The 22,815-nt window shown below is 35.8% G+C and overlaps 3 protein-coding genes across 3 annotated transcripts; 1 reads left to right on the top strand and 2 right to left on the bottom strand.

Moving 5' to 3' along the window:
• Positions 1 to 977: 977 nt before the first annotated feature.
• On the top strand, positions 978 to 2,078 carry LOC121786544. Its single transcript, XM_042185185.1, has 3 exons — positions 978 to 1,229; positions 1,319 to 1,518; positions 1,593 to 2,078. The coding sequence occupies exons 1-3, from the start codon at positions 1,140 to 1,142 to the stop codon at positions 1,840 to 1,842; spliced, it is 540 nt and encodes a 179-aa protein (XP_042041119.1). The 5' UTR covers positions 978 to 1,139; the 3' UTR covers positions 1,843 to 2,078.
• Positions 2,079 to 2,374: 296 nt separating this feature from the next.
• On the bottom strand, positions 2,375 to 4,608 carry LOC121786545 (actin-related protein 2/3 complex subunit 5A). Its single transcript, XM_042185186.1, has 4 exons — positions 4,448 to 4,608; positions 4,306 to 4,378; positions 4,115 to 4,215; positions 2,375 to 2,614 (listed from the first exon to the last, which is right to left on the bottom strand). The coding sequence occupies exons 1-4, from the start codon at positions 4,534 to 4,536 to the stop codon at positions 2,479 to 2,481; spliced, it is 399 nt and encodes a 132-aa protein (XP_042041120.1). The 5' UTR covers positions 4,537 to 4,608; the 3' UTR covers positions 2,375 to 2,478.
• Positions 4,609 to 5,453: 845 nt separating this feature from the next.
• Positions 5,454 to 13,571, bottom strand: LOC121786660 (brefeldin A-inhibited guanine nucleotide-exchange protein 2-like). Its single transcript, XM_042185294.1, has 9 exons — positions 12,535 to 13,571; positions 10,914 to 11,237; positions 10,380 to 10,727; positions 10,024 to 10,297; positions 8,086 to 8,585; positions 7,636 to 7,957; positions 7,142 to 7,502; positions 6,371 to 7,026; positions 5,454 to 6,282 (listed from the first exon to the last, which is right to left on the bottom strand). Exons 1-9 carry the CDS (start codon positions 13,569 to 13,571, stop codon positions 5,683 to 5,685), a joined length of 4,422 nt encoding a protein of 1,473 aa, XP_042041228.1. The 3' UTR covers positions 5,454 to 5,682.
• Positions 13,572 to 22,815: the final 9,244 nt, after the last annotated feature.

Below are 22,815 nucleotides of genomic sequence, written 5' to 3' on the forward strand. Positions count from 1 at the left end.
TTGTTCCATGGATTTTAAAGTTGTTTATATGTAAATGGAAATTGGTCTGTAAAACAATCGACTTTCACATAAATCTGATATTTCTCACAACCTTTAAAAGTGGTCTTAAAGTCAACAACTTTTCGAATTATGTGGATTTTCCATACTAAAGTTTCCGGCATAAGTTTTGCCTACGTGGAATGCTGACACTAATTCTATAGCATCCATATTATCATCAGTTTCATCTTCCCATCAGGGAAATAGCTTCGATTATTACAAATAGGTTTTTCCATATTATCATCAGTTTTATCTTCCCAACATAATGGAAATAGCTTCGACTATTGCACATGTTTTTTGACATTTCATATAGGCAAAATTTATGTCAGAAATTTTAATATGGAAAGTCACACAATTCGAAAAGTTGGTGGTTTTTAACACCAATTTTAAAGGTTGTGTCAAATATCAAATTTTTTATGAAACTTTATGATTTTTCTGACCAATTTCCTATACGTAAATTAGTATATCCAATACTGATCCATTAATGTGAAAGTTCATCCAGCCTGACCAGTGACCACGAATGAAAAAACCATCACATATTCTATATTTTTGGAGTTTGATGACTTAAATGATGAAAACTAAAGATTGATGAAAGAAAAAAACTTACAATGTCACTATAAGTAGAATTAAGATAATTTATTTTATTATTACCTAATCATAATCTTAAATTAAAATTATTTACTAAAAGAAACATAAAAGCACGTACCTATCTTCACAATTTCACCCACTCTTTGTTGATGAGAGAGAGAGAGAGATGGTTACTTTTGGTGGGTTAAAGGTCCATTTTCGTTTGAGTATTCTTGATATTAAAGGCAAGATGCCTATCCAACGCTCCCCATTTTTCGAATCACACAAACTTTATAAAAAATACTACAAAAAATGTGTGTATGTGTGTGAGAAGAGAGGTGAAGGTAGCATGTTGCATGTGAGCTAAAGTGAATGGGAGAGAAAGGGCCATTTCACCTCTTTGCTTTCTTCACACACACACTATATAGATAGCAATCCAACTATATATCAAGAACATATCTACACAAGCCCCAAAAAACTTTTTATCTTTCTCTTTCTTACTAGAAAAATCAGCCTTCATCTTGATCTGCATAGCAATGGCCTCCAAGATTCTGTTGGTGACAGTTTTCGTGTTCGATTTGATTGCTTTTTCGCTTGCCGTTGCAGCCGAGCACCGCAGATCATCTGTCAGTCTTTCAATCTTGCTATTATAAGGGAAATCTTATTATTAATTTTTATTGTAAGTTCTTCGGACTAACATCCACCGTCTCTTCAGGCAAGCGTTGCAACTGAGGCGAACGTGGAGTTTTGTGTTTATGATTCGGACATAGCAACCGGCCTTGGAGTGGGCTCGTTCTTGTTCCTTATGGTTAGCCAACTAATTATCATGGCTGCGAGTAGGTGTTTATGCGGTGGGAGGGCTCTCCAACCCGGTCGTTCTAGGGTTTGGGCGATTTTGTTGTTCATCTCCTGCTGGTATATTTCATATATTCATTACTCACTCGAAAAAAGTGTGTTTCCCTAAATTCCACCGGCTGCTCTTGATGCAGGGTGGCATTCTTCATTGCTGAGGTGTGCTTGTTAGCTGGCTCGGTAAGAAACGCGTACCACACCAAATACAGGACGTACTTGTCGGAAACTCCTCCCTCGTGTGAGACGTTGAGGAAGGGAGTGTTTGGAGCAGGGGCGGCATTCATATTCTTCACCGCCATACTCTCTGAACTTTTCTACATGACCTATTCCAAAACCGGTGACGTATCTCTCCCTATGAGAGGGGACACCGGAATAAGGATGGGATAGAGGAGAGGTTTTCGTTCCTCTTGTTTAGACAAGCATATCTGAATAAATTTGCAGTGTTGAATTGAGATTTGCACAGACAATGTATGTTTTGTGGCATATACAAGAACTTTGTAGGTCTTTGTTTTGGGTAGTGGCTTGTTTTGTAAGCACAACATTCATGTTATAGAGTTGAAAATGTAATTTTGTAGTGTTATTGACTGCTGAATTGTATGTTTTCTGTTTTTTTATGCCTTTTAGATTTGTGAGCTCTTACAACTAGAATTGGCAATTATATATGAATAAAAGAGTGCCCATAATAAGAAAAAACACATGTAAACGTGTCCAAAAGAAATGCCCCAACACTAATGAGACGGAGGGAGTAATATATACAACCAGACAAGAACAATGGTACAGAAAGATGATTTTCTAAATCATCACAATTCTTTCCTCCAAAGCAACTTCAAGTCTTGATTTAGGATTGTCTAAGCATTGGATTATATCAAACGATGTTTTAATTTGAAAGTTGTTTATCATCATCACATAATGAAACAAATTGGGCAAAGAATAACTCATGATTTGCATCAAAACAAGGGTTATTCATGGATACATATTGTTGATAATCCTGTACACAAGTGCAGAGACACGAACAAATTACAATTAAACAGTGTTGACTTTGTCGGCCAGGCATCGTAGTATGCATCCCAATCCCGCTCTTTCTGTAAGTTTTTCATGAATTTTTAGGCATTGGTCACACGTAGGACGATCTCCAGTAGATAAACCTCTATATAAGTACCTATTAATCACATAGATGGATTTGTTTAGAATAAGATTGATGATTGTGTATAATAAGATTGATGATACCTATGCAACAGAGAAACTTGGATGACTATAGAGATTATCTTAAGGAAGAAATGTTCCAAAGATTCATCACATGACCATGTTCAGGAACAGAAAACACAATTATAACATTTAGACATCCCACTCTGAGTAGAGGCATACATTCCATGACTTCTACATTCAGTATATGCACCTTTGACGATAGCCCCTACAAGATGGTTCTTTTTTGTGCTTATTTTATATATGCAGCAGCCTACATACTAAATTAGTCTCTTCTTAAAAACAATACAAAAATTGACCTTCTAAGTTAGCTTCTTTCAGCTACTCCAATACTTACATTATCTAGACTTGGAAGAGTTCTTTTTTCAACATCCTCACACTTCCTTCCAAATGTGTTTTCCAATTCACAAACACCCTAGGATGGATCATAATGACAATTGCAATGGTTTCTACTATGACGGCTAAAGGGCAACCTTCTTCACTAGAGTCACATGAAAATATTCTTAAGGAGTCCATAGGATGCTTCAGGGTGGTTTACACTGGGCTCAACTCTTGAGTTGAAATCTGAGCACAATAGTAAGAAGTCTTGAAACCTTTCCATGAACTAAATATTTAAACAATACCACAGATTAGGTTAAATCATTTACTAGACGCTCAGCATTTGTATTTCTTATAGGACTATCTATATGAATCAGTTGTTATAAGTTGCTCCCTGACATGATGGAGAATACGTCACTTTTCCAAGACGGCAAGACTTCAAGTTAAGCCTGTTTCATGAATTCTGCTACATTTCTAGATGATATTGTGTCCACAGGATCTGTAAATGAAATAAACTACTTCGCCTTATCTTCTCATGTTTGCAGTTGTTGCAAAGTCATATCATATTAAGTCCAATTACAATAGCTATTAGGATATGCACCAGTTCCAATTCGATCCCTTGATGTTTTAACCTTTCAGCAAGCCCAATAACTTATCCAGACACGATTTAACATCTAACGTTATTGTTCTTTCCCAAATAATAGTTTTAACCATTTTTTACCAATTCTCCCAATCATCCAGAATTCTAAACTAAACAGATATTTGTTGATCATTTCTGGGTAAATCCAGCAACTACCATTTACACAAGCAATAAAGAGAAATTCATTTCATAGGTAAAGCCAGCAGCTTCCATCACACAATGTGACCCATGATAAAATCCACAACCATCAGAAGATCTGAAATATCAAATTTAGAACAGCACCTCATATTGCTAAACTATTTTTGAATAAGCAAAACAGGAAGATCAAACTCCCCATGGAAAAATCTCAATAGGAATACCATCTACAACAACTATCCATGAATGGTAATTTGGATAAACTATGATGCAAAATCAACGAAGATACAATTATTTCACAAACAAAACACCATAAGAAAAAAAATAGCAAGACAAACACATAATTAGGGGGTTTAGACTTACTTCATCAGAACATCGTAGTACTCCAGATCAAGAGCTGAGAACAAACTATCGATATCTTTTATCGCCATTATCGCCCTATGCACCACAATCCAATTCGCAGACTTCAAAAGACAAAATCAACACTAATTTTAGCTCAATTAATGAAATCACACAAAAACTGTACTGAAATAAAATGATTAATTAATTCTTACCTTGCAACGCTCGTCTTTGGTGACGGGGGGCGAACCTTCAAGAGCTGTCTTCAAAGCTTCAACCGGTTTATACCTGAAATTGAAACCATTATTCACAAAACCACCAAATGCGAGAGCAATTTTGTATAAGATTTTGCCCTACTGTTTGAGTAGGCTCTCGATCTTGCTCGATTTGTGCTCGATTCGTGTGAAAATGGCTTCTGCATTATCTGCTTCCACAAATTCTGCCATTCTTTAGATTTCGATTAAAATTTTCAGCTGCTGCTTTAGACTTGAGGGATGAAGTTGGGGGTTTGAGCATTTCCAATTCCAACTAATTACGGGGTAAATCCATTTTAGTATTTCAACTATTTTTTATAAAATTTAAATTTAAAAGAAACAAAATTTATAAAAGTAATTTAGATTTGTTTTAATGTAAATTTAAAAATGGGTATATTTTACACAAAATTCCATTGTATATTTTACTCAAAATAAAAAATGGAATATATTTTGGAGCACTATTTGAGCTTATTACTTACTCCCTTCATTCCATAGCGGTCATTTCATTTTACCATTTTAGTACGTTTTAGAGGAGTCATTTCATTTTCTTAGTAAAAGTCAACGCATTTCTTTTTACTTATATTACTCTTTCTTACTTTATGCTCTCTTCATCTATTTATCTTATTTCCTACTTTATTCTTCCTTTTACTTAATTCAATTAACACATTTTTTTCTTAATTTTCATGTAAAAAAGAAATACTTTCGCTACTATGAAACGAACGAAGTACTATTACTTTATTTTGAATTTGAGAGTATAAGATAGTCTAACAATGTAGAAAATAGTACTCACTCTCTTCTAAAAAATAAAAATATTGAAAACGGTACAAATTTTAATAAATTTAGTAAAATAAAGAAAAATAAAGTTAAGGAGTTGAAGTGAAATTAGTGAATAGTTGACCATATATATATAGTGAAATAGGACGAAAATGTTCTAAAAGTATGAAATAAATTAATTTTGTAAGATAGAACTAAAATAATTAAAAAGTTATTGTTCAGACCAGAACTAATATTGCACATTACGTCTAAAATTAAGTCAATTATCGTATCAAAAATTGAAAAAGAGAGATGCTGATTGAGGGACATTTCAATAAGCTTTCCACTTTCTGCCTTTTCCACATAAAAATCCGCCTACTCCAAATTGGATGTTCACAAAATAGATTTATAGCATAATGACATTTCCCTTTTCTTCTCGAAATCTAGCCCAAATTCAACCGACACACTTCTCAAAAGCTCAAATATCAAGTTATCAACTTTAATATAATTAATACACACTAATTGCCTATACTTCTGTAATAAAAAGAATTATCATACAACTGAAAAAATGGTGTGGGTCAGAGGTCAACACGAACGTAGGAGAATTGGACCCACTGATGAGTGAAGCACATCACTCAGCACGATTTGGACCTCATTTGAAAAGTGTTCACAACCTATCAAGCTCGAAAGCAATGGAAAGAAGCAACACAAGTTCTTTTGGAATGAGGATTCTCCTAAGGCACCTACAGCCTGTAGAGTAGCAACGATAAGAGGTGCTCGTGCAGCCAGTTCTGTTCGTCTTCCAGATCCCGGTGGTATCGTCCAGCGTGGTTGCCTGTCGGGAAGAAGTCCCGAGCAGGCAACTACGATGTAGAACTGCAAGACCTCTTGGCAGAGGTTGACAAGATAAGACTCCACTTCCGACTCCTCATAACTAAGAGGTCTATCAACTGCAAGATTCTGCAGAAATTTGAGGCAAAGCTTGTAAGACTCGGTCTCGAGGCTAAGCAGAGGAGGATCATCCATTTGCATCATGGACCCGAGTTCCACGAGCTTTTGACGTAGCACTCCATTGCTATTTATGTTGCGAGCATGAGATGCCACAGCATGCACCACGTCGAAAAGGATAAAAATGTTTTTATACGATAATCGAGCCCTGTGCATATTGTAGATATCCACTGTAGCCTGCCATATTCCATGTGAGAGTTATTGTCAGACTTAAATAACCGGAATGGGCTACAAACATACAAACAAAACTTATGATATTACCTACCCGTAATAGTAAAAGCTGAATTGAAGATCGGCACTTGATATCGGATATGACTGATTTCAGACGACGACTCCTCAAGTTATTAACTGGATCATCGTTGGAGGTGACTGCCTCGGCAGATTCATCATGACTGCTCTCATTCACATCAACTCCCTGGGGCTCTGTTATGCTATTGTCATCATCAAGGATTAAGGAAAAATCAGGACAAGTTTCATTTAACGCTTCTTTGAGAAACGAAACCACATCCAACCAATTGTCTTCAGAGAACATCTCCCCAGCACTGCTCATTAGGCGAGCGAAACCAGTAATACCGATAATAACAAGGCTTTGATGAGGACGCTTGATAAAGCTGACCACTAGCATCAGCACCTTCTTCAGAAGGGGATTGATCGTATCATAGATATTAACAAAAAGATCTACGACTAATTGCATAGCCAACGTGCACATCTCATGCATCCATGAATCTTGATTGTGTTCCTCCATGTCACCGTTGTCTATGTTTTCAGACTCATCAAATAATCTAAAAAGGACAGATTCAAACACCTTCTCCCACAAGGCTAGGGAGAAGTGATGCCCATAGTTACACAAAGTACCAAATAGTATTTGTGAGGCACTCTTCCTGATTTCAGGCCTGGGGTCAAAGCTCAGTTCAGATAAACCTGGAGAGAGAGAAAGATACTTTATTTTACTTGAATTAATCATACTCTGCATATGCAGAGGCAAAGAGAGTCGTCTTGGCTGAAATCAGCTTCAAATACAAAAAAACATCATTACCTGCCAACAAAGGAAGCCATAAATAGAGATGGTCCACCCTATTTGCAGGTTCCCCATTGTCACTTTTTCTTTCTTTACCAATTTGAGGTGAAGGTGGAGAAGCCACTTCAGGAGCTTCCTTCCTTAGATCTCCTTCAGCAAGTCTTTCAGCACAGTTCTGAAGTAAACCTATGGCATTAAGACTAACTTCTTTGTTGAATCTAGTATTGGTGAATGCAACTAGACAATTTACACAGTCCGTAAAAGTAGTGGATTCAGTTTCAATGATATATGTGAAATAATCACGAACAATCTTCTTAATTATTTCGAATGAGAGGAGGACAATGTTCTTATGATCATCGTAAGCAGCTGTTGTGAAGACCTGCAATTAAGAATGTAATCAGAGGGTTGAATGTGAAATTTATCGCCATAAGCTTCACGTAAAGATAATTTCCCCAAGGCCATAAAAATTGAAAGGGACGAGTACTTTGGTATCCACATTAAAGGTTCCGTACCATAAATATGCTCTTCCATCCCGATTTGACATTATTCACTTGGGATAACACCACCTGAGAAACACATCTGATAATCAATTCTCGGATTTCAACAGCACTACTCTTGCACATTACAATTGTAAAAGGCTTCATGAACTCATTCTGAAAGTTAAAGTTAGCCAATTCTTCTCTTTCCAAGACTTTCATTGATAGCTGGCACAAAGAGTCTATTGCAAATATTGCAATAGAAAGATTTTCTGAACAGCCAGCGGTCACAAAAAAATCAGATAGTACTTGCCAAATCTTAAACCACACAGCCCTAATGCGGTTCATGTTGTAGTGCCTGTTAAGAAGGGGAAAAATAGAAGTCACTTGCATGGCCAAATAAGCAAAAAATGGTAAAAATAATTTACTGAAGTTTTTCCACGGTCAACATTGACAGAGTAAAGGATCAAGTGACGATTAACTTACACGATCTCAACAATCTTAGTGAGGCTGAAAACCCGAGGATTAGATGTACATCGTAGTTCACCCATAGATACCTTGCAGAGAGCCTTGACAAAATCAACTATTGCCTCACTATTTAGTTTTTGGCTCTGTATGAATATGCGGTTAACATCACCAACTTGCTCCAACATGTTGAAGTTAGAGGACAAGTTGTTCATCTGTCCAGATGTTATTCCTGCAGCAACATTACCACCTATACCAGCACTATCATATGAACCCCTCCTCATTGCAGAAGCTGCATTCTGAATATTCCCAGCTCCCGTGTTTTTGGAAACAGGAAGAATATTTGATCTGCCTTGTTTAGATTTGTCTAATTCATTAAGATGGATTGCAAAGAAAGAAGCATCTGGTGATGCACCTGCACCCCGTAGGTGCAAATGCTCAAACCGTGAAACACATGTTAATATATGTTCCCAGCCATCCTGTATATAGTTCCCATCCTCATCTGCTATGGCGACTATAACCTGTTAACAAGTAAACAGATGGACCGGAGTAGTCAGAAAATCTTGAAAATTGCTGAACATGAGTAACGAGCATTAATCATTTCAGTTAGATTTAGAACAGAACTAAAAAGTTGTTAGGAACATCACGCGCTATCAACCCACAAATAATATGCAGCTAACCAAATTAGAATACATTTAAGAATATCTTTTATAAAAAAAAGAGAGGAGAAAGGACCTCGGGATTAAAAGCACAATTCAATTATACACTACCAACTTCTACTCCATGTAAGGTGTAACCATGAATAATGAACTACACACTACCAGTAACCCCCTAAAAATAAATGAATCAATAGACAAACAACAATTTTAATACAGATTACACAGTAGGCCAGGGGTGGCAAAACGGGTAGCGGGTAATCGGTAATTCCCATTTCGACCCGATACCCGCAGCCAGGTTTTGGGTACCTGCGTTTTAGAGTTTTACGGGTAATGGGTATACCCGCTACCCGCGCGGGTATACCCGTTAGTCCCGATAATATCCGATATTATTAGTATTAGCTATATACAATCTTTTAATACTTTGTAGAATCTAAAAGTTCTAAGAGTTTTTTGAAATATTTTTATATTCCAACAAACATACATTTGAAAACTCACCAGAACTAGTTATAGAGTGTCCCTCATTTTTATCCTCAACCTATTCAAAGCTTACAATCAAAATTAATACGGTAAATTTTGATTTGCATTGTAATTTGAATTTGAAGTTTGGAAATGTGCAAATTATATATTAAGTGAGACTAGAAATCACCACATCTGTGTATAGTTGATAGTTGGAATTTTTGCATGAAGATTGAAGAGCAAATTAAACAACAAAAATATGATTTGAGGCAACAATCTCAAAATTCATTCTGGCATTATAGACTTGTATAAAATACAACAGTAGATGACTGGCATTGATGATAAGTACTACTCCATAAAAAAAACTCAAAGCATAAATATTAATTGGTTTCATGAACTCAGCCTTTGGTTTGAAGCACTTTCTGCATGATTGAAGGGTCATACTCAACATACGGGTTTCGGATCGGGTACGGGTACCCGCAATGTCGGGTACGGGATACCCGACACGGGTATCGGGTAATCCCGATATGTTGTGGGGCGGGTATTGGGACAACAAATTTGGCTGAAATCAGGTACGGGTACCCGACAAGGGTACCCGCGGGTAACCCGTTTCGTCACCCCTAGAGTAGGGTACTAAACAAGAAAGGGAAGGTTAGGGACACGGAAATAGATTAAAAGATAATGGTTGCACATAATTCCTACAAAAAGACAAGAATAGACCGAATTACACTGAGAAGAATGTAATGACAGCAAAAAAAATTTCAAAACATAAAAATAATGGGAAGGCTTTCTCATATCATTATAAGATTAATCATACACAGCAAGCACAAAGAACTAAATTTACCTTGATTGCATCAATGTTTTTCTTTTTGATATCTGCAGGTGAGTGAAGTGAAGTAAACTTGGCTAATGATGTCACAAAAGCATCTCTATGAGTTTTCATGGACATTCCTGCAGTGACATGGATTGCACTACGAAAGCCCTCTAAGCAGAGGGCTATCACAATTTCATCGTCACTTTGGTCAAGTTGAACACTGAAGGCAGCCAACATTGGAGCCCAACATGCCTCAATCATGAACTTGAGGACCACTGTATTTATGGAGGAATAATAAATTGACCTACAATTTCCAAACGACATGAAGATCAAAACAAGTCCTAGATTCCTTTCCACTAGGCAGAAGATTTCAAAATCGAGCTTACTCTGACTTGCGAGCTCTATCGGCACGACACTGCTCCAGGGTTGAAACATCAGAAACTTCACTGGAGGCTTCAGACTGTGCGTCCGATCCTTTAGTTGGCTCATCTATAATGTCATTTTGGCGAGGGGGACTCCCAGTATCAGAACCATGGTCTGCGGCATCTAGTTTCTTTGATGACTGAATATCTGCAATTTGCAATTGCTTGTTCATCCATTTACCCATGCATTGTAGGATAGCAACTAAGCACTTCATAGCTTCTAGCTTCATACTAGCCTCTTGCAGGGCCTGAACTGTGCTTGGAACATCAGATGGAACACCCTGAGCAGTTTTAAGTAGTCCATTGACCATTCTGGAATAGAAAATGAAAAGACAAGAGAAACAAGAGACCATATGATTGTTGAATTTTAGCAATGATATCTTTTGAATGCGTAACTTAGAATCCCAGCAGTTATTTGACAAAAGATTAAAAATGTATTGACTCAAAAATATCAGATATAAGTTGGACGAAAAGTACAAAGAGAGGACAAGTCATTACCTCGTGAATATATTGGAAGCATTAACATCACAGTCATAATCATAATTAAGGAATATTTCTATCAAGATCTGTGAATCTACACACAGCTTCTTCAGAAAGTGAAGGACTGTCATCTTCTGCTGAAAATTGGGTTGCACAACGTTTTCTAACACTCGGAGGACTATCACAGGAAAAAATACCCCGATATCTGCTTTCAATGCAGCTCTAAAATGCGACACCAAGCTCATAAATATGGAGCATGAGAGCTGGAAAACGGTCATATGAGTTGAAGCACTGTTCTTCAATAGTGACAAACATAGGTACTGCTTTATAGCATCTAAAAATCTGTTTAACAAATGACAATAATTAGCGATGCTTTGCATTCAAAATGAGAAAGATAGAACAGCTATAAAGGGAAAAGGGAGAGTCCTCAAACAACCTATACAAAGACTAAAGACAATAATCAGCATGAAGAACAGGAACACAGAGATATATGTGAACTTGGAATAGCTAAATCTGGAAAGAAGATATCAGCAGTGGGAAAACTGGAAAATGAAATTGAAACAAGCAGCAGATGGATGCGCTTGGTGGAAGTGGAAGAACTGCGAGAGAGTTCAAAACTGGTATAGGAACTATATATCATCGCCATGCAAATTACACCAGCAGAATCCAACTCAAAGAATACTAAGATATTTTTGAGCAATTGTCAAACTCAACAATTCTGCTTGAGGAGCTGAGTAGTATAGGTGTTGATAAGACAATAGCATGGGGACACCATACCCATTAGGAGTGAATTAGTAACTTGTATAAAGGTCGCATTATGAAGTGTTCACTTTTAGTTTAAGGACAGAGAACCTAAACCAGGCTAAGTCAAATCTAAAACAACTGATGCAGAATGTAAAAAATACATGGCAAACCATTTAATATTACAATATAACTAAATGAACATAAAATGCTTGCTAGACAGCAAAAACTGGAAGTTTCAACAAGCAAAAAGTAATCAACTAGCCACTTGCATTTTTATGCCATTCCCAGATTTCAAAGGAAGGATATATCATATGATCCTCTTAAACTACTTTCCAATTCTATTACTACAATTTAAAGAAAAGTGTCACCTAGAAGACAAACAGGACTGGAAATAAGATGAGCCTCTAATGACATGGGGATATATTAGTATTATCATTAGGGTCACTTAGCTGTTTGGTCATAAGTTCCAAACTGAAAATTACCTGCGCTAACTCCATAAGAAATTTCCCCTTTAGTCATTTAGAGAAAACTTACATTACGAACCCTCCAACTTAAGCAAACCCTATCTGATAAAAAAAAGAGTGAGGCTATTCTAGCAATCAACTCCATATCAACATAGTTTCTATACTTCGATGATGCAGTCCTGGCACAAAGAATATCCATATCTTATCTTAATGCTAAATGCACGGTAAACTCTCCAATTTCAATATTTTCAATTAATGTTGCTTAACACTCTCTCCAGTTATATAGTGTACAGCATCTCTAGTGTTCTACAGACTACAACTAATCTTGTCAGCCAGATATTCATGCTTAGGCATCATATTTATACGCAAACACATAAACTAAGTGGAGTAAAACTAAATAATTTGGAAGAAACAATGCAATAATCAAATACCTTTCACTGGTCCTAAATATTTCCCCAGAATTCTCCAGTAAAATTTTGAGCAATTCCAATGCCAAAATCTTCCCCTTCATTGCTTGGGGATCCGCAGCAGCATCCCTGAGTGGAGTCTTCATAGAAAGCTTACACAAATCCCGGAAAACCAAAAAGGCATCCCTCCTAAACTTGTTTCCGATCTGCACCTCCAAATCATCATCCCTTTCTCCCTCACCGTCTGCCAACTCTCCTTTCCTACCCTCTAATGCCGTCTTATACATGCTGATCTCCCAATACTTAGCGTCCAGCATATCTTTATCCGTTGAGTCCAACAAATCCGCCGGATTCGTGCCCTCTACAGTTGAGGTTTTCATCTCAAATTCCCCATCCACATCCGCCTTCTCTGCTGGCATCATAAGCTCCGCGGCCACAACAGGCTGCAATTGAACCGTAGAAGAATCGGCTTCCATTCGCCTAAACACAATAACCAGCATCTGAATCAACGACGCCTTGGCTGTCGTCTGATTCACCCCATTCTTACTATTCAAATACAATTCATAACAACTCCTCACCGCTTGCAGCAGGCAATCACCGTGCAGCCGCAGCGAAACCGACGTGACCGCTGAGAGAAGCGACTTGATCACCAACAGCTCCGCATACTCGTCCCCCAAATCGCGGCAATTGCAGGCGGAGACGATCAATTTCGAGAGCAACTTCGCCTCCGCGCCGCCGCTGGGGTCCGCTTCACCGTGCAAGTAGCCGCGGGCGATCAATTTCTGGACCGCGTCAAGCGCAGGCTCCGAAAATTTGAGGTAGCTCGTGGAGAGCGCGTTGATGATTGGACTGAGCACGATCTCGGAATCGTACAATGAAAAATCCAGAACAACGCCCTGCAGCAAAGACGCCTCGGCGGTAGGGCTCCGATTCGGTGAGGTAAGGTGCTGGATAACGGATTTGCACTCTGCGCCGAGCTTGGAATGCTTGCGCCACGAAGCATTTTTCTGGATCTTCTCGAGCGCGGGGATCAGCACTTTGTTTAGGCGGGAATCCGCCATTTCCCCGAGGTTGAAGATGAAGATTTGACGATAATGCCCCTATGCGGTTGTGTAAACTATAATGCCCCTGCGCGATTTTGACGATAATGCCCCTATGGGTTTTGTTAATTATAATCTGGAAATGTGACTATCGTTTTTAGGTATAAATAAATAAAAAAATGGAGTAAATCGGTGATCTCAATTGTGAATATGTAAAGTAATTAATCGGTTTTGATTTCTTTAAATCGCTTTTATTTACAAAATCCTTCTAATATGGGTGTAATCGGTAATTTAAATGCTGTGTGATCTGTAATTTATAGCCTATGGCCTCTAATTTAGAATAATATCTAAATTCTCAAACTCTAAATATTAATAATAGTACTAAAATAAACTCTGACTTACAAAAAAGTAATCATTAATTTTATGGGTGTTAAATTGTTAGTTTCGTGTTCTCGTGTCATATTCAAATTAATAAATGTGTTACGAAAATTTTTAAACGAAAATTTTTAATGACATTATTTAAAAATAAGTAGGTATAAACAGTAAAAATATAATAGTTTAAATGAATAAGATTTTACTGCAAATGCTAATTCAAAAAGATATAGTACTAGTATTTATAAATTACCTTAATTGTAGGTCATAGTATATAAATTTCCTAAATTGCATTATAGATTGCTTTTATAAGTGAGTAAATACATAATAAAATTTCGTTAGTCAATGCAATATTGAATATACATTAATCAAATAAGATCAGTAGTAATAAATCGTATACATTAGATTCATAAACATACGTTTGTGTTAAAATGACAACACCTCTTAAAATGACACTGTGACATCACGTATCCAGCAATATTATAAACGCTACATAACAATAGTATAAACGCTAGATATTGCTGGCCGAGAAAAATTGTTATATAGTATATTGGATATTGCTAGCCGAGAAAATTTACCCTTGAGCATTTTTATGATTGCCACATGGCAACTGATTATTCGTCCACGTGTACAAATAATTGGCTAGGAATGATGGTACGGTGTTACTTTAAGAGGTATTGTCATTTTAACGTAGCCCCATAAACATATATGGAAATCATACAATTGAAGATAAATGAGAATAATCTTAATGTGTATGTATTTAATTTGAGGAACAAATGAATTTGGTGTCTTCCATATTTTGTGATGTCCGGAATTTTAAATAATCTTAATCGCTACACAAATTGTTGACCTTCAAACGTCTTAAATTACTTTATTATTACATAACGCAAAAATACCATAAAAATGAACATGAAATTTAATAAGTATATGTAGAACATTTCAAAATCAAGTTTACGCTGTCTTTGTGATTCATTGTATCAACATTTTAAAAGACTTTGGATTACATTTGCAGTACTATTTAGCAAACTTTGATGGATTTTGCTAAGATAGAAAGTATATATACAATATAATTCTTTTTCAGTTTTATCAAAAAATTAAAATTATTTCCTTTGATGAATTTTGATACTTATAGGAAATCAAGACATCATCACTTAATCATACAATTTTTTTATTCTTTATTCTTAAGAAAACATAAATGCATAAAATAAATAAGTACAGTTAAATATATAGTATGGATAATCTTAATGTGTATGTGTCTCTATTTTAGAAACGTAAGGAGTTTGACGTCTTATATAATTTGTGACGTCTGGATTTTTAAATAATTAAGTCAGCACTAAAGAAAAATTTCCAACCTTCAAATGTCTTTAATTTTAAAGGAAAAGAAAAATTATTAGAGGCATTGACATGAAATTCAAATTAAAGGAAAATTAAGTATGCAGCTCTTCTACCACAAAAAATTATTTTCATTTTTTAGTGCTAACCAATTGACTTTTTTATGCATATCCTTCAACGACAACCTTATAATCCCTAAGGGAACCTGAGGTTGTAAGGCAAGCAAACACATAAAGAGAAAATATCACATCATTCGTAATATAGTATGAAGAAGAGATATAGAAATTGTCAATCTCGCATTAGAAGATAACTCGACAGATCCTTTCACAGAAGCATTACCAAACAAGATGCTTAAACGTCACGTTGAAGGATTGAGAGTTAGATTGATCATAAACCTAGACTCGCTTTCATAAGTGGGAAGATTTTGCCATAGTATACCTGAAACATGTTTTTTGAGTATAAGTGAGAGATTGTTAGAGTTCAAGTACTATAAAACTTATTTCGAGTGCTTGTATACGTAAAAGGTATTTATCCATTTTACCTATATAATGAGAACTCGCCCATTTTACCTATATAATGAGAACTCGCAATGTGGTTTGCTTATTCATTTGTTAGAGCATCTGCAACGGTGCTCGCGCCGACGGACGGCGTCCGTGCTGCTGGCGCGGCACCGCCCTGCTCGCCGCTGCGCTCTTACCGCTGGCACGGCGCTGCTCGATGCATCGGGCACGTCCGTGCCACCGAGCAGCTGACGTGGCGTTTCCTGATTGGCCAACGGCAATGCCGTTGGCAATTTCATTTTTTCTTTTTTTTTTAAAATAAAAAATCGAAAATAATACCAAAAATTTTAAAAATATATTTTCAGATTCCCAAAAATAAGGCCGTTTTATTACCTTTTTTTTGAAATTTTTTTATTTTTTTATAATTTTTTATTCCCAAAATCATCTATAAATACACACATTCATCATCCATTTTTCACATCAAATCATCTTCCATTCATCTCTCATTCATATTTTTTTCATACAACTCATCTACATCTTCATCTCTCACTCAAACCCCCTCTAAAAATGGATTCCACCGATATCATGGCGGAAGCGGAGCGCGAAGAACAAGAATACTATGAACAATATCGTGCCGCCTATGAAGCCTATGTCACCGCCACTACCCCGCCCCTCCTCCTCGACCAACTAGATCAATTCGCTGCTACATCCCTCGTGACCGGGAGGGAGCCAACGAAAGGCTCGTTGCCGACTATTTTTCCGACCAGCCGCGGTTTACGGAGGATTACTTCCGGCACCGTTTTCGCATGTCAAAACTGTTGTTTATGCGTATTGTCAACACATTATCCGCCCGTGTTGAATACTTTCAATCAAGTAGAGATGTAACCGTTCGTCAAAGTCTCTCGGCGTTGCAGAAGTGTACTTGTGCCATCCGACAACTTGCTACTGGGCAAACGGCTGACCTCTTCGATGAGTATTTGCATGTGGGTGAGTCAACTGGAATCCTATACCTTAAGATTTTTTGCGACGACGTTCGTTCTGCTTTCGGTGAGGAATTCCTTCGGGCACCCACCATCGATGATTGTCAACGGTTGCTTAATCTTCACGAAACAGTCCACGATTTTCCCGGTATGCTTGGCAGCATTGACTGCATGCATTGAAAGTGGAAGAATTGCCCGACTGCTTGGAGGGGGCAATACTTAAGCGGCCATAAAGGCGGCGGCCCAACGCTTATCCTTGAAGCAGTATCCGACTACCGCCTATGGATTTGGCATGCATATTTCGGTGTTGCCGGATCCAATAACGACTTGAACTTGCTCTATTCTTCACCACTCTTCAATGATGTTTTGAATGGTGTAGCACCGGCGATCGACTTCACCGTCAACGGAAATGCATACCACATGGGTTACTATCTCGCCGATGGTATCTACCCAAGGTGGTCGACTTTCGTGAAGACGTTCAGTAATCCGCAAGACCCGAGACGGGTTCTTTTTGCGCAGCGTCAAGAGTCTGCTCGGACAGACGTCGAAAGAGCTTTTGGGGTCCTTCAAGGCCGATTCAACATTGTGAAGGCCCCGTCTCGACTGTGGTACATTAACAATATCGCCGACATCATGTACACATGTATTATCTTGCACAACATGATTATAGCTGACGAAGGACCGAGGGCGGCCAACTTTTACGACGAGGATGAAGCTGGAAGCTCAACCGCGAGGTATCCCCCACGCCGAGGTGTGCATACGATTGTGGGCGAGAGGATCGAAACAAGACACATAATGCGCGATACTCGAACCCACACTGAGCTACAAGAAGACCTAATCAAACACATTTGGGCGAAATTCGGCCACGAGTAGTGGGTGTTTTTAATTTTATGAATTTAATTATGTAATTTTAAATTTTTAGGATTTTAATTATGTAATTTTTAATTTTTCGGATTTGAATTATGTAATTTTAAATTTTTTAGTAATTTGTAATAGTATTCCGTGTATTTTTAATGCATTCTAATATTGTGGAAATGTTTTTATTTAAATTGAATAATAGAATGGTGGGACCCTTGAGCATGTCCTTGCGGAAGAGCATGGATGTGGGTGTTGTGCTCTTGCCTAAGAGCAGGGAGTAAAAACGTAATAAAAGTGGGTCCGGGCCCGCATCCGTGCTCTTTGGCAAGAGCACGGATGATGATGCTCTTACATGTTTTACTAGCATTTAATGTCTAAAACAAACAAATCTAATTCTTCTACACATTAGACTTATCGTGGAACAAATCATTACAGTATAACTCAGTCGGTTCTTTGCAGATGTAAAATAGAATTTCACAACCTAGATAGTATTTGGATAGAGAAAAATTCAGTGATCAAGGCATACCAAGTTAGCAGTGTGACATGGTATGTCCCATCAATAAATCTTTGACATATGAATTTATAGAGGCCCTATTAAATACATTCATTTCTTTATAAAAGTTTAGGAGTCCCTATATTTAATACTCCATAACTTATAGGCCTGCAAATTTAGTTTGCGGGTTTCAGGTATACCTGATCCCGATCGAATATCCGATGGGTTTTGGGTACCCGAAACCTGAAATTTTGGGTTTGGGTAGTTAATGTTAGGATTTTTTGGGTTTAGCGTACCCGAAACCCATATTACGGTATCCGATTAATACCCGATTAAACCCGATTAATTATGTATTTGTGATAAATATTTTTTATTTAGTATAGGGCCTATGGCCGGTAGGGTAAATTTATTTAATCACATGTAGATTTATGAATTTTTCGTGTGCCTCACTTTTTCAAAGTTCCCTTCACGCCGCTGCACTCTATTTGTTGTTTGTCTGTTGCCGTTTGCGCTAGATCGGATTGGTTTTTATTTTGTTGCAGTTTTCATGTTTGCATATTTATTGTTTCACCTCCTTCATGGTTGGGGTGACCACACTATTTGTCTATTTGTCCAATGTATTATACTCCCTCCGTTCCACGTTACTTGAGGCATTTTTTTTATACGAGATTTAAGAAAGTTGTATTTAGTGAGTTAAATAAAGTAGAAGAGAGAATAAAGTAAGTATGATTAGACGTTTTATTTTTAGCCAAAAAGAGAAATGACACAAGTAACTTGGGACAATCCAAAAATGGAATACGACTCAAATAACTTGGGACGGAGGGAGTATATATATGGTCATAGAATCATAATCTAGAGAAAGCTAAAGCATTAGAATTGAAGTTTAGACTTTTAGTAATAGTCAATAAATAGTAGTATTATGTAATTTTTAATAATTTCTATTCTCATCACAATATAATTTATATAAAAGAATAAATTTAAAATATAATAATTCTGGGTTTATGGGTACCCGATAAGTTGGGTTCGGGTACCCGCATCGGGTATTAGGGTATCCGAATTCGTATATGGGTCGGGTATTGGGTATGATATTTTTGAATACCCGAATTTTCGGGTTTGGGTACCCGCAGGTACCCGAATTTACAGGCGTATAATAACTTATATGGTACTTATAATATACTTACATTTCTTGTGACCAAATATATAAATTGTTTCGTCCTTTTAATTATGAATAAAAAAAATGAATCTAATAAAATAAAATATACCATGAAATAATATATACTCTATTATGTTTAGTTTTTAGACAGACGGGGATTTCATATTACAAAAATAATTTCAGAACATTTTGCTTACAAGTTACAATTATTAGCTATATTTATATTTAATATAATTATTCATATATGTGAAAATGGTAAAATAATACTGTAAGAATGAAATTACACAATCATTCATAATTTCACATAATTTCACATAACTCGGTCATTTGACAAGAAAAAAAAAACAAATTTTAAAGTTATCATTACAAATAAAAAATATAACCATAATTAAGTTATAAATAAAATTTAGTGACATTACTTTTAACTATACGATATTATGAAGGATTATAGAGTTTCACTCTTATTTTACCATTTCACATTCACATATAATGAATAAATTCTAAACACAAAATATAATACTATAAGTACATAATATTTTGTATATTTATATTGTCAAATTCATCTTCTAATTAAAGACGTAAGTATATTATATATAAATTATAAAAATATAGGAAATCCTCATTTTTTGGATAGTTTGCAAACTTCACAATAATTTCTATTTTTATAAAGAAATGAATGTATTTAATGGAGCTCTATAAATCCATATGTCAAAAATTTATTGGTGAGGCATATCATGTCACACTGTCACTTGATATGCCTTGACCACTGAATTTTTTCTCCTTTGGCTACCCATTACATTGTTTTTCTAAACGTTTCCTCACCTTAAGAAACTAACGACATTGACGAGATATAACACTAAATGTATCTAAGGTGAGATAAGTTTTCTTGTTTATTTACTAAAAGACGAGGTTTTAGCGACTGTTATTATTTAATAATTGTATATAACCTTGAGCATACAATGCCAACTATGCATTATATTGATTTATCAAAATATGTAGATTTCTCCAGGAATCTTGATGAGTTGTGTAGTGTTGATTGATACTTAGCAATGCTAGAATTGTTATTGCAATGAAATACGGTATGAATCATGATAATACCACAAGAGGTATTCGGAAAAGAGTTTTATCATTCAAAATACTAGCAATTTGGAATTTATTCTGTAGATAATAAATACTCTCTCCGTCTACAAAAAATAGAGCACATTTGTCATTTTTGGTTGTCCAGAAAAATAGAGCAGATTTAAAAAAGAAAATTTTTCAACAATTTCTCTCTTACTTTTTCCCCTTCTCTCTTACTAATAATATGGATTCCACATTCCACTAACACTACTTATCTCTTACTTTTTTTCTCTTCTCTCACTTTTTTCCCTTCTCTCTTACTAATAATATGGACCTCACATTCCACTAACACTACTTCCCTCTTACTTTTTTCCTTTCTCTCTTACTTTACCAATTCCACATTAAAACTCGTGTCATTCACAATGTGTCCTATTTTTTATGGACGGAGGGAGTAATGTTTTTGAGCTGAATCATTCTTGGAAAAATAGGTTAATTAATTAACCTCAAATACTAGACTTAAATTAATTAATTAATATTTATATCTTAAATACAACAAATAATATTAACTAAAGAGGGAGTTCGGATTACACATAATTTAGGATTGGACAGCCAGTCAGTATTATTTTGTTATAGTGAACTTGAATTAAATTGAGACCCAATTTAATTGATAAAAGTCCAAAAGGTTTGACATAAGTCTACCCAAAATAACTAAATATAAATTGGAGCACAATTTAATTGATAAATTAGATACCTAGTCTGACCCAAAATAACTCAATATAAAGGAGACATAATATGAGACAAACGTAACAAATAATACACAACAGAGAAACCCTAGCCTCCATCTAGGGATTGTTGAAAACTCCCACATTGGGATTTCTGAAATTCTCTCTTCATTTTGTGCAAAACTTGGTCTTCTTTCTAGTCTTGTCCTTTCGAGTTTTGATTAGCTTTGTCCACACAAAGATCAAAACTTGGGTTTGCGAAATAGCCAGAAAATTTTTGGTCGAGTGCGAAGAACGTCACGTGGAGAAGTAAGCGAGACATTGATTCTTTGAAGAATTTGTTCTGTAAATTCTGAACCGTAGACTTCATGTATTAGGATTTAATTGTTACACCTCATCTCCTCTAGCGTATATTCTTATGATAAATAATACCAATTTTTAAACAATTAACACACATATCAAACACGTAAAATGTACATAATAAATAAGTTCAAAAATCAACCAACATTATTGGGTACACCTTTCAAAACATTCTGAACTGTACTGAAATCCTCTCACCACTCTATATGTTATATGTTTATCTATATGCAAAATTATGAGGAGGAAAATGTTGTCAAGCCAACGGTTATCAAATACATTTTTAGAACATTTAGGACTAGGATGAGACCCATAACTCTATGGGCATGTTTTTTTGGCTGTAGAGTAAAGTTGTTAAGGAAAATGATTTCTAGGATTATGATATTTGTGATTTATGATTCCTCATAAAATAATTACAGAGAATATGATTGATGAGAAATATTATTATTGCGTTTGGAAACATGACATGATTTTAAAATTAAAATTTTCAAATTTTGAACTAATATGATGAATATGTAAATGTATAATTTTGAAATAGAAAATTATAAAAATAAATACCCCTCCGTCCCCATGTATAATTTTGAAATAGAAAATTATAAAAATAAATACCCCTCCGTCCCCAAAGAGTATGAACTTTAGGTTCAACAAGGGTTTTAATGCATTATTGATAAAGTAAGAGAGAAACAGATAGATAAAGTTTTTTAAGTATTGTTAGTGGAGAATGAGTCCCCCTCAAATGTTCATACTCTTTGGGGACGGGCGAAAAAGGAAATGCTGCATATTCTTTTGGGACGAATGGAGTAATTTATATATTCAAGAAACTATACTATCATCCTTAACAAAAAAAATCGAGGATTAATATTATTGCGACTATGATGTATTGAAATATGTGGATACGTAGATGATTAAAATTAATTGAAAGATTTAACATTGTCTTGAAGGGGAGATCAATTCTTTCTTTTGTGATTGTCTTTCTCACTTAGAGAGAAGAGTGAGAGTGAGATGCAGGAAATAAAATACTGCAATACTGAGAGAGAGGCGACAGTTTGAGAGGGAGAAAGAGAGATGCGAGAGATTTTAGAGAGAGGGAGGCTACGGATTTGAGGGTGGAAGATAACCGCTTTTAAAATTTATAGGAAAAAGAATAACTGGGTTTAGAAGAGGAAAAAAGAATCCTAAAATTACTCATTTCATTTCCTTATTTTCTTATTATTACACCAAACATATGAATTTAATAATTATAAATCATATTACTTTTCACATTTTCGCTAAACCCATTAATTTAATAATTAAGAATCAGATTACTTTCCCAATACACAATTTATGTCAAAGAAACATGGCATATATTTTATACATTTATCTATATGCAAAATTATGAGGAAAAGGTTGCCAAAATGCGTAAGCCGCCGACCCTAATAAAACATCGCTGATATCTTATT

This window comes from Salvia splendens, chromosome 22 (assembly GCF_004379255.2).
Source record: "Salvia splendens isolate huo1 chromosome 22, SspV2, whole genome shotgun sequence".
Taxonomy (NCBI): Eukaryota; Viridiplantae; Streptophyta; class Magnoliopsida; order Lamiales; family Lamiaceae; genus Salvia; species Salvia splendens.

Excerpts from the sequence above, each read along its gene's own strand:
- LOC121786545 (XM_042185186.1), bottom strand. The coding sequence starts at position 4,536 with ATGGCAGAATTTGTGGAAGCAGATAATGCAGAAGCCATTTTCACACGA. Across the intron at positions 4,379-4,447 it reads ATCGAGAGCCTACTCAAACA|GTATAAACCGGTTGAAGCTT; the intron begins GTAGGGCAAAAT and ends TTTCAATTTCAG. Across the intron at positions 4,216-4,305 it reads CCAAAGACGAGCGTTGCAAG|TCTGCGAATTGGATTGTGGT; the intron begins GTAAGAATTAAT and ends TGTCTTTTGAAG.
- LOC121786544 (XM_042185185.1), top strand. The coding sequence starts at position 1,140 with ATGGCCTCCAAGATTCTGTTGGTGACAGTTTTCGTGTTCGATTTGATT. Across the intron at positions 1,230-1,318 it reads CCGAGCACCGCAGATCATCT|GCAAGCGTTGCAACTGAGGC; the intron begins GTCAGTCTTTCA and ends CCGTCTCTTCAG. Across the intron at positions 1,519-1,592 it reads TTGTTGTTCATCTCCTGCTG|GGTGGCATTCTTCATTGCTG; the intron begins GTATATTTCATA and ends CTCTTGATGCAG.
- LOC121786660 (XM_042185294.1), bottom strand. The coding sequence starts at position 13,571 with ATGGCGGATTCCCGCCTAAACAAAGTGCTGATCCCCGCGCTCGAGAAG. Across the intron at positions 10,728-10,913 it reads GCTTCCAATATATTCACGAG|AATGGTCAATGGACTACTTA; the intron begins GTAATGACTTGT and ends TTTCTATTCCAG. Across the intron at positions 8,586-10,023 it reads AAAACATTGATGCAATCAAG|GTTATAGTCGCCATAGCAGA; the intron begins GTAAATTTAGTT and ends ACTTGTTAACAG.